Source organism: Lithobates pipiens, unplaced genomic scaffold (genome assembly GCF_037356315.1).
Source record: "Lithobates pipiens isolate NorthernLeopardFrog02 unplaced genomic scaffold, aLitPip1_a1.2 Scaffold_25, whole genome shotgun sequence".
NCBI classification, from domain to species: Eukaryota; Metazoa; Chordata; class Amphibia; order Anura; family Ranidae; genus Lithobates; species Lithobates pipiens.
The window spans coordinates 217,886,114-217,900,639 of record NW_027507787.1 but is presented as its reverse complement, the minus strand read 5'-3'; the positions used below and the strand labels follow the sequence as shown (position 1 = coordinate 217,900,639).

At 39.5% G+C, this 14,526-nt stretch overlaps 1 protein-coding gene across 2 annotated transcripts in view; it reads right to left on the bottom strand.

Annotated features, from left to right (window-relative positions):
* JAKMIP3 (Janus kinase and microtubule interacting protein 3) overlaps positions 1-14,526 on the bottom strand; it is a 261,757-nt gene that overhangs the window by 138,203 nt on the left and 109,028 nt on the right. The window contains exons 4-5 of one of the 2 annotated variants that reach the window (XM_077455553.1): positions 11,195-11,407; positions 1,822-1,941 (exon numbers count right to left, since the gene is read on the bottom strand). In XM_077455553.1, the coding sequence (XP_077311679.1) occupies positions 1,822-1,941; positions 11,195-11,407 (333 nt within the window). The remainder of the gene's footprint in view (positions 1-1,821; positions 1,942-11,194; positions 11,408-14,526) is intronic. The other variant, XM_077455552.1, reaches the window with a different exon arrangement.

The following is a 14,526-nucleotide window of genomic DNA, read 5'->3' as shown; positions in this document are numbered from 1 at the left end:
TGCTGCACATTTTCACTGGCAAGTTTTACACTTGCAACGCACTTGAAGCACAAGTTCTAGTTGACACTTTTCCAATTTGTAGCAAATTTGCATTGCAAGAGCAACCTTGCAGTGATGAGTCTACAACAAAATCTCTGCAAGTCACAGTGCCCTCCGTGGTGGGATGACTGTTGCACAACATAACTGAACCAGAACTTGCTGCAGACTTGAAAGTTGATCTGGAGTCATGCAATGTGGACTTGCTGGAATTGTGCAACAAACTTGAGAAGCCTGGCAAGTCTGGCAATAGCTTAGTGAGTCATTTTCAAACTTGCAGCACAATTGCTTGCTATCTGGGTACCAAGCTGACCCCTTCCACACAAAGTCACAGAACAAAGCATGGTATTCAGTAATGGGGTAAAGATCAGCAGCAGGAAGCCTACATTGAACACTGGTGACTAGTGCTTTGCTTTCTTGCTCTCTTTGCCTAAACAGTTTCCGCAGTTCAGGTTCTCTCAACTCAAGCATTGATTTTGTTGATGAATGCATATCAGTTACAGAATTTTTTTTTTACACCTTGTTTAATGATGCTATGTAATAGGAGCTGTCTATTTCCATTCATTACTGTGGGTGTACTGTATAACACCCTAGTATGTGGCAGCTTCAAGGGGCTTATTATAAGCCCACCTCATTTCAGATATCTATAGATACCTACATGAAGCCTCTCCTACATGCAGAAATGGTCCCAGATTATCAGGTGACCTATCCAACTTCCTCAGTGGCAGAAGATTTGGGAGTCCACTTCCAAGTGTTCAAGGTGTGTGGAGCAGAGGGAGATGACCTATAAGATACTACTTTTTTGGTATAGGACCCCGGAGACCTTACATAGTTACGATCTCAAAGCCTCTCGGGGGGTGCTGGAGGTGCCGGAATGATGTTGGCTCCCACTTCCATATTTTTGGGGAATGTCCCATGATTCAGCCTTTCTGGTCCTCCATCCAAACCCATCTACAAGAGCTCTTTGAAACCACTCTCCCTAGACCCAATTCACTATCTTTTGGGCTTGCCGTTCCCTGGTATCTCCAGACATGCCCAAAGGTTAGCCGCCTTTTTTCTCCTGACAGCAAAAAGGACGATACCTCTGAGATGGTTGTCCCCCTCCCCACCCAACCTTGCACAGGTTTTGCAAATATTAGAACAAATTCGCAGGATGGAACATATGACTGCGACAGTCCATGATACACTTCCTCAATTTTCCAAGATTTGGGACTTGTGGGATCAGTCGAAGCTTAACCCAGGTGCCATTTCGCTATTTCTTCAGTAGTGCAGTGCACTTTTAAGCATATGTGCTAAATTTTATGTGTCTTTAGTCCTGTTAGGATGTTCTTTTTTGCAATTCCATGGTGCTCCCTCCCTTTCTTCCCACCACCCCCCCCTCTCCTAGGTGGGCTCTCCCTGGGAGGTCCTGGTTCCGCCCTGGGACCCCACTGACACTGGATCCAGAGAGCAACAATTCCTTTTATGTGAAATATTGTTTTTGTTTGTGCCGCATGTTCTCTGGATACCGCCCCCCCCCCCCCTTTCCACCCTCCCTGGTCTATACAGTTTAATTATTTTGCTCTTGTGAATTTTGTAGCATTGTGGAGATATATCTATGGTTGTAACATCCATTATATGCCTTTTCAATTAACATTCTTATAAGCTGTATTCTTTTTCTTGAAAATGTAATAAAAATACAATAAAAAAAGGGGGGGGGCTTATTCTAAAGCACATTCCTAGGTCTAAAATGAAAATATTTACTGTTAAATTCAGTGGATGCATCCTGTTAAGAGACAGACATACCAGTTCATTCCTCTCTTCAGACAATAGAGCATTGCGGTCTTCTAGTTTCCGGATAATTGCACTTAACTCAGCAATCTTAAGTTGGAAGCGACGAGCATCCTTTTCATCCAACTGCTGTTCCTGAAACAAAGACCCACTGCAAATAACTGAACTCGTGATTAATGTGGCAGCAAAGCCAAAGACTCCGAAAACGCATTGACACCCCCAACCAAGAACCAGACATGTGACACATATGGAACAGGGGGCATTAGGGAGGGGGAAATGTATGTTCATGAAAGCACAAAGAAGCCACAGACACCAAATGAACAAACTATTGGAATCACTGACATCTATAAAGCTTTCTCATCCTACCTAAAATACAAATGAAATCTCAACCACAGTACTCACCCAAAGACTTTTCTATTCTGCAACAGCAAAATTATATTCTTGATGAAATACAGCTGCCTTCAAAGACAACTGACTCCCTACAGCATAAAGCCAGCTACCTATTCTGGCTCCGTATTGTCACATACAGATTAAATGGTTGTTTTCCTCAAAGAACTGTAGCTCTAGAATTGGTCCCAATTTCATCATCATTATACAACTGGTGCATGAGAGACTTTGGGTTAACAACCCTCAGAAGTAGGTTGTACAGGTCAGCTATGCAAATAAAAAAAAAAGCTTTGATGGAAGCTGTAAAATGCCTTGTTGCAAACCCCGACTGGGTTTTTTTTTTTTTCAAGCTCTCAAATAAAGGAACAAGGCACACAACATTAAGCAGAGAAGCAAAGCTTGCATGATCTGGTAGCGAGGAAGATGGATTCCACTTTCAATAAGCAGTAATAAAAAAACAGGATTCTAAGAATAACTGGAGGCAAATGATCATATAGTATATCTGAATATAGAAAGTAGCAGCATCACGCAGATGAGCCAGCACCTAGACTGCCCTCGCTTCCGGGGAGTCAGGCAGGAGCAGCCTTCAACGTGGGATGGCAGCTGTCCTGACAGGTCCTGTTAGAATCAAGCAAGGTTTTTCTTAAGCAAAAATGGTGTCCTTTCCCACCCAAACAATGTAAACTATAGACACTTTAAACTGATGGAAAAATAACTAGATAAGTAATGAAAGTAACAAAAGTAAATAATGAAACAAGTTAAATAAGTACTGGAAACTCTAGAAAATAAAATGTCAAACATGGATGTCTACTCTAAGCAAGCCACGAACCAGGTTTGCACCAAGTGATTCTCTGGGCATGGGACTGTAAGCCACTGATACTACCTCATTGGCACTGATTGTGTTTAGCTTATCCCAAAAGTTGACCTGAACACTAAAAGTGAATATCTGCTTCTTAATGGACACTGCCACATCCCGAGTGAATTTTCTATTATATTAGTTAAATAGATAGACTCAAATGATTATGGGTGGAATTGTCATCATCCCAATATATAAATTCTTAAAGCATATCCTCATTTGGTGGGATTTTTAAGGCAATAAACATATTGATTTTTATAAAAATCATTTACTGTAAAAATTATATCATTAAAATTGTAGAAAATGTTCAACAATTTTAATGATACAATTTTTTCAATACATGATTTTATAAAAAATCAATATGTTTATTGCCTTAAAAATCCCACCAAATGAGGACATGCTTTAACAAAGAAAGAAAGTTACAAAATTATTATATATGTATATATCATTATATATATATATATATATATATATATATATATATATATATATATATATATATATATATATATATATATATATAAATATCAAAAAGAGACCCCTGCAAAAAAAGAGGCTTAATACTTACTTTCCTGGAAGATAATGACCCCTAATGCCGCGTACACACGACCGGACTTTTAGACGGACTAGGTCAGACGGAATGGATCTGTCGGATATTGTGATCGTGTGTGGGCTCCAGCGGACTTTTTTTTTTTCCAAAAGTCAGACGTACCTAGAAATAAAACATGTTTCAAATCTTTCCAACGGACTCGAGTCCAGTTGAAAAATCTGTTTGTCTGTATGCTAGTCCGACGGATGAAAAACGACACTAGGGCAGCTATTGGCTACTGGCTATGAACTTCCTAGTCCGGTCGTACATCATCACGTTTGAATCCGTCGGCCTTTGGTGTGCTTGTGTGTGGCCAAGTCCGTGTTTTTCAGAAAATCCAACAGAACTCCGCCAAAAGTCTGTATGGAAGACCATCGGACCTAGTCTGTTCAAAAGTCCGGTCGTGTGTACGCGGCATAACTTCACACTCTTGAAGTACTACAGTGGCTGAAGAATGTTCAGCATCTAGGTGTGCTCTGGGTGTCCCATAGATTCTTCTAAGCCCCTGTACACACGGTCGGACATTCTGCCAACCAAATCTGTTGGATTTTGTCCGACGAATTTTGTCCGAAACTGTTGCATACACACGGTCGGACAAAGTTGTCGGAAAATCCGATCTTTCAGAACGTGATGACGTAATTTCGTTACGATGGGACTACGTTCAGGCTAGTAGCCAATAGCTTTGATGTAGGAATTTGATCTGAGCATGCGTGGCACTTTGTCCGATCGGAATTCTCTACACATGATTGGAGTATGTCCGGTCGGACCAGTTTGTCGGAAAATATTTCCAGCAAGTTGGAAAATTTGGTCCGATGGATATTCCGACGGAAACAGTCCGATGCATACCACACACAGTCGGATTATCCGACAAAACAGTCCGATAGGACACATTACGACGGATTCTCCGACCGTGTATACAAGGGCTAAGAGTGTTGGATTTTTGGTTACCCCCCTAGTGCTCAGTGGTTCTATTATATGCTAGCGCTATGTCGTTAAAGAACACATTACTACTATAGAGGCCAACCAAAAAATATCAAAAATCACAGAGGGGAACCAGGCCTCCAACAAACCCCAGTAGTGCGTTTTGGATGCTGAAGAATCTCCAGCTGAATAGACCTTCAGCAGAGTGAAGTTAGAATTTGCTGCCAACTAGAGAGGTAAGTATTATATCTATTCTTTTGCAGGGGGTATTATTTAGACATTTTTGGGATAACAGTGTTCACTTTGTCCTGCATTATTGTTGTAATATAATATAATGTAATAGAAAATTCACTCTGGGTAGCAGTGTCCAGCTGCAGAGTAACATCAAGAAGTGCATCCTTCTGCTTTAGTGCCCCTCCCTCCTTATCAACCTTTCCTGTTTTTTTCCAGCTGCTCCATTCAATTGCCTGGAAGTAGGAAAATACAGAGTAACTCCAGGTACAGGAGAGCATGTAACTCCCTCCCCTTCCTCTTATATAAAAATTCTGGTCCTTGGCAATGGTCCAGTACTGTCACATTGTGAGACAGTCCACAGTCCTTTGTAAACTCTGGCTAAAGTAACCTGAAGTTTACAACAGGCTTTCTTTCCTTACTCCCAGCGGCTGAATGGAGCAGTGGGAGAGCAAAGAAGAGTATGTGTTGCTGGGGAGGGGGGGGGGGGGGGTTAAAGTCAACCTGTAGCTGTGCTTAAAGTACAGGTGTGCTTGAAGGCTAAAGCTTTAATATTACACTTCTGATTACCTAGCAATCACTGCATGTATTCAAAAAGTAAAGTGTAATATTATTTAATCTACTACGGTATTTTGTTTTTAAAAAATATGTACAATAGAAAATGGAATCCACAAAACTCTCTTACGAAAAATGCCACAAAGCATGTACAAAAAATGGTATGCACAAAGCAAGCAGATACAAATTTGTAGAATACAGTGCCGAATTTATAAGGGGGTAAAAGGGACAATTGCCCCGGGCCCCCCTGCCAGAGGCTTCCTTTATAAAAATGTAACTTATTTTCCCTCCAGCCTTCAGTTTTGTGGTATTTGAGGAAATAAGATCCAGTTATGTCTCAATCAATCTCAACAGGAAACTTTTTTTTACATGATGAAGGGCTTGCTGATACCTTTCCAGGTCGTTCAGCAAATTGGCACTGATTGAGAATTATCTGAGAACCATGATGACCCATGAAAGACTTAAAGTTTAAGTTCACCTTTGTTCACTTTTTCTATTTTTTTTTCTAAATTCCAGCCCCCCTATGTATCAATATAGCATTGTTTGTAATTAGTTAGCAAAAATAAATCAGCTTTCCATTAATTCTACACTGTATTTTTTTCACTCCCTTCATAGCTGTTTAAACACACTGCTCGATTACTTCTGCCTTACTTCCTGGACAGACTTTAGAACATGACACAGGAAGGAGTTGCCCGGCTGATCTCATTAGCACACACCCTGCATCATCTACCCTCAGCTTGTCAACTCCTTCCTGTGTCATGACCTAAAGTTTGTCCAGGAAGTAAGGCAGAAGTAATCGAGCAGCGTGTTTAAACAGCTATGTAATGTAAGCTTTTGTAGAATAAATGGAAAGCTGTTTTATTTTTGCTAAATAAGTACATTAATGCTATATTGGTACATAAGGGGGGATGAAATTTCGTAAAAAAAAAAAAAAAGGGTGAACTTAGCCTTTAAAGAGGAAGTAAACCCTTCCAAACAACTTGGACCTACAGGTAAGCCTAGATTAAGGCTTACCTGTAGGTCCAAGCAATATCTCCTAAACCTATATGGTTTAGGAGATATTTGCCCGAAAATGGGCACCGCTGTCTACGGCGCATGCGCCGTAGACAGCGGCGCGCAGGCGCACTAAATGCGGCAAATCCATGAATGGATTTGCCAAATTTGTCGACTCCCGTGCGCATGCGCGGGAGTGACGTCATCGCGGCTTCGCCGCTCTGATTCGTCGGAGCTGCGAGACGCCACCAGCAACATGGATGCGGCGGACTACAGGGATCAGCGGCGACTTCGCTGGCTCCTGTGTCAGGTAAGTGACACATAATGAGCTACTATGCGATGCATAGTAGTCCATTATGCTTTACCTTTGCAGGGAAAAAAAGAGAAAGTAAACCCATCAGGGTTTACTTCCTCTTTAAGCCAGCCATAGATGATATGATTTTCTTTCCTGCAACTATGGTTTGCAGGAAAGAAAATATCTTGGTTTCCCCATCAACACAGTTAGTGTTGATGGTGGAATCCCTGCCTTGGAACTATTGTTTTCTTCGTGGAGGGGGGGGGGGGGGGAGCAGTGTTAATTTTGATGTCAAATATCGATTTTATTTTAGTCATAGTCTTGAAATACCATTTTAGTTTTAGTCATATTTTAGTCATCTGCTTTGTTTTAGTTTTAGTCATACTTTAGTCCATTAAAACCTCTAGTACATTTTATTCTACTAAAATCATTTTAGTCTGCTAAAATCAAATGGGTTTACTTAAATTGTAATGCATTATTTAAGCATTTTTCTAGAATTTCCAAACTCATTATATACTCCTGGAGTAAAAATCTAATAACATGTTATTATTTATGGTATTAAAGTTTGAACATGTACTACAGACACAGATTTAGCTGTTGTGATGTATAACCAGTGTTAATTTATATGTCAAATTTTGATTTCAATTTAGTCGTCACAGGCTTTTGACTAAATGCAATTTTTCGTTTTGGTATTTTAATTATCTAAATAGTTTTAGTTGTATCAAATAGTGTTAATTTCATTGGCGAATATATTTTAGTTGTCAAAATTTGCGTTGCCATGCTTGCCAGAAGAGCACAGTAATTATTGCTGGCAATGATCGCATGTAAAAATCCAACATGCTGGTTGTACCCAAGTCGATTTATGGATCAACTTTGGTACAATCAGTCTGCCCCTACATGGTTCAAATCTCAGCTGGTCCCTGCTGAACCGGCCGAGATTTGAAATGTCTATGGCCAGCTTGAGTGCTCTGGGCCTACTGGCTGTAGAGAGCAGTGTCCTCAAGATGATACCGTTTGATGAGTCAGGTAAAGATTTTGCAGATGCTAAGTGCAAGGCAGAAAGACTCTTTGTAAATATTGTAGTGTGATGTATAACTAGGACTTGTCAGTTCCAATTATTTTTTATTGACTGTATTCATACAGTCCATACAATTTGAGGAAAAAAAAATCTGACAAATGTCCTCTTCGGAACTCAACATTTTTTTTAGAACAAATGTGGTTAACCATTTGTTTCAGTTGACTTTTTTATTTGTCATATAAAGGAATTTCTATGTTGAGGGGCCCCCGAACTTGAAGTGTCCCAGGCCCACCAAGGTCTAAATCTGGCACTGGTAGCATCTGAAGCCAAGGTGTTACATCTTCAAATTTACTGAATCAAAGTTAAAAATAAGTTACATTTATAACTTCAAAACTGAATAATGTAGAAGAAGGATGTGTCTTTGGAAGCATATTTCCTGTAATATATTTTGCTGTAGTTATAAGAAAACCTAGAAGATGAAGGGAACACTACAAAAATTAAACCCTGCATCTATATGGTTATATAACCATGCTGCTTGTTTATGATTTTATTGTTAACGCCATGATCACTTACGATTCATAAAAATTGAAGAGTGAATTAGTATAGATTAGAGCAGCATAGCTACAAGTATATATTTATATCTATCTATCTATATATATATATATATATATATATATATATATATATGTACACACACACACCAATCAGCCATAATTTTATGACCACACACCGACTATTGAGTAAGTCCAGTTTTTACCGCCAAAACAGCCCTGACCCCTTTAGGCATGGATGCCACTAGACCTCTGAAGACATGCTGCGTGTGGTATATGTTACCAATCCACCAGCAGCAGATCATTTAAGTCCTGTAAGTTGGGAGGTGAAGCCTCCATGGATCAGACAGGTTTTTCCAGTATATCCCACAAATGCACGATTGGATTGAGATCTGGAGAATTTTTGTTTTTTTCAAACCATTCATGAACCATTTTTGCAGTGTGGCAGTGTGCATTATTCTGTTGAAAGAGGCCACTACCATCAGGGAGTACCATTCCCATGAAGAGGTGGTACGTGTCATAGTAACATCCGCCCCCATTTTTTCCGCTCTTAACATATCAGCTTCATGGACAACATGATATATATATATATATATATATATATATATATATATATATACATACCACCAAATTTCAGATGCTATTGTAATGAGATAATCAATGTTATTCACTTAACCTGAAAGTGGTCATAAAGTCATGGATGATCGGATGATCGGTGTGTATATTATATATATACTGTATATCTGTATATATACTGTATATCTGTATATATTGTAGCTTCTAAAAGTGTATTATAGCTAAAACATTTTGATTTAGATTTGATTTGATTCTGAGTAGGCATGGGTTAGACCCTATTTCAGGTACCTAATGCTCTCTGTGTCACCACTGCGGAGATTCACCCACACTATTGGTACTATTGGCAATTGTCTTCAGTATAGAAAATGGTTAGGATAAATCTTTCACTGGGGACACCCCTTTCAATGAGACTATATTCTCTATCTTTGAAGAGATCTCCTCTTAATTTTTGTTTCTGGGAGAGAAAATGAATATAAAACTCCCTGATGGAATATATATTCCTTACTTTATCCAAAATTAAAAACAAAGTTATGGCTATAAATATTCCTTAAATCCAATCGCATCAAAATTAAATCGAATACCAGTTCTGCTGTGTTGTTACCTTCTTAAAAAAATACTAGTGGCCTGACTTTTATGCTGGGCTTAACACTTTCCAGGCACTGACTCAAAACAAGTATAAAGATCAGAGAAGTTGAAGAAATGTCACAAATACCTATCTATATACTTGTTCCGGGCCAGCATTTACAGAATAAGAGGTTACCAATGGCAGCCTCAGAATTTCTAAAATATTAGGCTTGATCACATGATATACAACTCATGTAATTCGCTAACGGCTCCTAGTTGGGAGTGTTGAGGCATCCTGCCACTTTTATATTGGATCAAGCAGTGTTTTCTTCATCCTGACAGCATCAAAGCCACATTTCCTTCTAGGGTTAATGGGATAATGGTGAAGACATTGACAGTCAGAGGTGGCGTACTACTGTCGACATGGAAACCAATCACCCCTACTGATAAATATTTAAAGTGTGATTAACAATGCCAATTTCAGACGACGGTGAAGCACTTGTCATGAACATAGATGGGCAGGTGGGAAAGAAAATATCAAATTTTATTTAGAGCCCAAGCCCAAGCTATTTTCCCGTTTTCGATAGGTTAGAACCTCTTTAATTTTTTAGAATAGGGGTGGGCAACTACATGGCAAATGAGGTTTAATGTGGAAAAATGTAAAATAATGCATTTGGGTGGCAAAAATATGAATGCAATCTACTCACTGGTGGGAGAAACTCTGGGGGGAACTTAGAATGGAAAAGGACCTGGGGGTCCTAGTAGATGACAGGCTCAGCAATGGCATGCAATGCCAAGCTGCTGCAAGCAAAGAAAACAGAATATTGGCATGCATTAAAAAGGGGATTAACTCCAGAGATACAATGATAATTCTCCCACTCTGCAAGACTGTGGTCCGGTCGCACCTGGAGTATACTGTTCAGTTCTGGGCACCAGTCCTCAGGAAGGATGTGCTAGAACTGGAGAGAGTCCAGAGAAGGGCAACAAAACTAATAAAGGGTCAGGAGGAAATGAGTTATGAGGAAAGGTTGCGAGCACTGAACTTGTTCTCTCTGGAGAAGAGACGCTTGAGAGGGGATTTGATTTCAATGTACAAATGTACAATGACCCCATAATAGAGATAAAACTTTTCTGCATAAGGGAATTTAATAAGACACGCGCCCATTCGTTAAAATTAGAAGAAAAGCGGTTTAACCTTAAACTGCGCAGAGGGTTCTTTACTGTAAGACCGGTTAGGATGTGGAATTCACTTCCACAGGCAGTGGTTTCAGCGGGGAGCATCAATAATTAAAAAAAATATTAGCTAAGCACCTGAACGACCACAACATACAGGGATATACAATGTAATACTGACATAAAATCACACATATAGGTCCGGAATTGATGGACCAATGTCTTTTTTCAACCTTGCCTACTATGTAACTATGTAAGAATGTTCTCATCTGCTGAAGGTAGCAGAAAGTGAGGGGGAATCTCTTTGATGGGGACACAGGAATAAAAGTACTTTCCTAGTAAAATGAGGACACCATTGGAAGTGGTCACCCAGTAGAAAGTGAAAGGAGTTCCACTTTAAGGGCAACAGGGGCATTCATCCAGATATCAGATTTCAACAGGTTCAAGCATGTCGTGAAATGATAGAGGACTTTCCTGCCGAAGACAGTCATTTTCTAGTCCTGCAGGAACACATATACTCAAGAAAAAAAATATGCCTCATATGATATTTTAAAATTCAAAAATACTTATTTTGTAAGAAAATGTGCTCTACCCTACACAAAACAGCAAGACAGCAAGAAATTTTAGGGTGAAAAATTGTTAAAAGGACGGTTCGTTAGCCAGCGAGCAGAATCCTTACAGGGCTCCCCGGATCAGAAGCTTCTCCTGCACCACTTGCAAAAGGAATTTCTCTCTTTGGGCTACCCAGATGACGGTCAGACTCTTTGAACTGGGTAAGCTGCTCATCTAGAGCCTCTTTTTGGAGCTGCAGTCTTTGGGTATGGCCGGCTTGCACACCTAACTTTTTCTCCAGCATGTAGACTGCTCTGTCTTTAAATTTAATTTCATCCATCTACAAGGAGAACAGAAGAAACATCACTTATATGCAGCATAACTTGCTGGACTCATCTAGTGGTCTTTGAGGACCATATTACCATGTAAGAATTTGTATACAACTTCCTAAATTAAATACTATCTAGAACTTAAAATGTGCCGTTTTACCGATGTTGGGTAACCAACTTAAATGAATAAAGACTGAATGAAATTAAAACAATTAACAATTTAAACTTGTTAGAATCATACCCATAAAGAAACTTTGATGACCACACAGATGTAGGATTCATTGACCACATTTACAGAATTTAGAGAGGCAAATATTGGAGATGTTCTTAAAAACAACCAGAATCCCAACATTTTTCAGTGTAGAATTTAAAATGAAAAACATTAACAAATTGGTTTCAACACAACTGCTTTTCCTTTTTCGTCCAATAATTATAAAACAAGTCCCTTGGGGCAGTGGCCAAATGTATTTCGTATAGCCCTTACAGATCCAAAACATCAAGAGACACTGGCCTAAGAGTTTTCCTTATTTTTGAGTTAGCAGCTTGCCCTTTGGTCTTCAAGTGCCTTTTCACAAGTCTGGACACCCTATTGTACATAAGGATAAATGGAGATACCTTTAGGTAAGCCTGCTCTCAATGTATTTAGGGCTTAATACAGATATGTCCCAGAATCATACTTTCATGGATTAGAATAGGAAAACGTGACATAGAGACACCATGACCTAGTTTGCAGATGCGACATATGCCTTACATATGCCTTACATGTAGGTATTTATTATATGTTAGAAACAATTAAAGCTGAAGTTTAGCTAGAAAAAAAAATCTCTACAGCTTTAGTCACATCACTTACCTGTAATGAAGTATAAACCACGTTATACAGGCAGTTTGATCCTGTCATTCAGTGCAGGGAGGCCGGTCCTCTTCCTGTCTCTGAACTTCCAGCACAACAATGGTTCACAGATGGTGCCACAGGCAGAACAGCAGTACAAATGGTCTGATGGGTCCCCTTCCTTCCTCCTCCTCAATTGAGAAAAGTTTTTTCATTAGTTACACTTCTGGTAACACGAATGAGAAAATCCTGTGACTGATCAGACTCTCTCCCATTCACAGATTGTGTTAAAGGCCGTGAGAGTAAGGGTGAGCTCCGGTATGTTCGCACAGCCCACGTGCAGAGCCTGTCAGGAAGTCGGCACTGCGCTGCGCTAATCACAGGCAGTGAAACATTGTCCCGATGCGTAGCTGTGCGGCTCTGCACGTGGGCTGTGCAAACACGCCTGAGTACATCCTTACGTGAGAGCAATGAAAGAATGTTTCTCAATGTAGGAGCAAGGAAAAACATGTTCCCATCTGACCATATGTACTGCTGTTCTGCCCGAATGCCAAAAACTGTTAACCATCGCAGTGCCAGAGTTTGAGAGACAGGAAGAGCAAAGGCACCCCTGCAGTGAAGATTTCTTCAAGATCCAGCTGCCTGCACAACACAGAACATACTTCATTACAGGTAATTGATATGATTGGAGCTGTAAGGAAGGTTTTTTTAGCCAGATTTCAGATTTAAGGGGTCCTTTTTGCTATCTGTTAGAACAGAGTGCACCACTGTGCACCTGCTCATTGAATTATGAAATGGGTGGCTGGCTGTTTACTTCAAACAGCGGCTTGGAAGGTTTTCAATATCACTATTCCCCTTGATTACCCAAAAATCTACTTCTCATGTATGACAGTCTAAATAAGTACAAAATCTGGTTACCATGTTATGTACAGGCCTCTATAAGCAAGCCAAAGCTTCCTTTACCTTCCACGACTGTTCCAAATTCTTCTTTATTTGTGCTTCACACACTCCCTATTCTAGAAACTGTAGCTCACAGTGATTTCAGCAATAGAGGCAAGTCTGCCAATCCAGAAAGCAGGGGCAGGACTAGGTGTCGCCGGGTGCCCATTGTAAGGTTGCCACCTCATCCCTTTAAACTCAAACACATATTAATTGCACAGGTTGTGATGTGGCAACCCTAGCTCATTGACATGTTACAGGCTTGTGAATAAGCAGTTACAATGCTGTTAGGCATACCACCTGCAACAATTATTCATCCCATTGTGGTGCAAACAGGCACATCCTACATGACAGTGTCAACTCTGCTCTTAATTCAAGAGCAGTGCAGCATTGTTGCCACCCTATCATAGGAAGCTTCATTAGGTGGACTCCACTGGTAGAATTAACAGGTATTTGTGAGACTTTGCAAGGGGCTAGCAGAAAACGACGAGCAGATGCATTTATGATTAAAGTAGCACTATAGGCAAAACTTTTTTTTTCATTTTGGATAAAGTAAGGAAGGGAGAGTTAGAACCCCTGTCAATTTTTAGCCATCTATGTCCCATTTGGAAGATTTACCTTCAGTTCCTGCCCCATAGCCAAAACAGGAAGTGAGAGGAAATCAATACAAATTAAAGGAATACATTCGGGCCCCTAGGTCACCAGAATTAGTGTCCCCATTGGAAGATTTCCCCTCTATTACTGTTCTGGGGACAACCCAAAATTTGGGATTTTCTTTTACTTTCACTTTTGATGATAAACAGAAAAAATAGAGAGGGTGAGGGTGTTCTAATCCCTCACCTCTCTGTCTAAAACGAAAAAAAGAAAAAACATTTTGCCTTAAGTTATACATTCAGTGCTCGGTACAAAGGGTAAACCGCGCTACTCAAACAAAAAAAAGGTAACCTATAAGCAGCAACCCTAATCGTAATACTCCGATATCAAACTAAATAGGTGAACAAAGTGAGCTGCGCTAAAAACAAAAAATTGTATACCTAAAACCTAATCCAAAACTATATCGATAAACATGAGGAAAAACAATTTTACGTGACAAAAATATGATTAGTAAATAGTATATGTGAATACTATCATATCATCATATAAGTGAATAAAGTGTATACTAAATCTGAAATGAAGTTAACATAAATAATATAGAAAAACCCTCACAAAAATTTTTGTATATTAAAACAAAAATTGTGTGTGCTAAATCTAAACCAATAATAAAATTAGCAAAAATAATATTCAAAAGCAATAAAGAGTTCATATATAATGGAGAAAAAGTTGTCCAAAAAGTATTGTTGGTTCCTCAAAATTGATATTAAG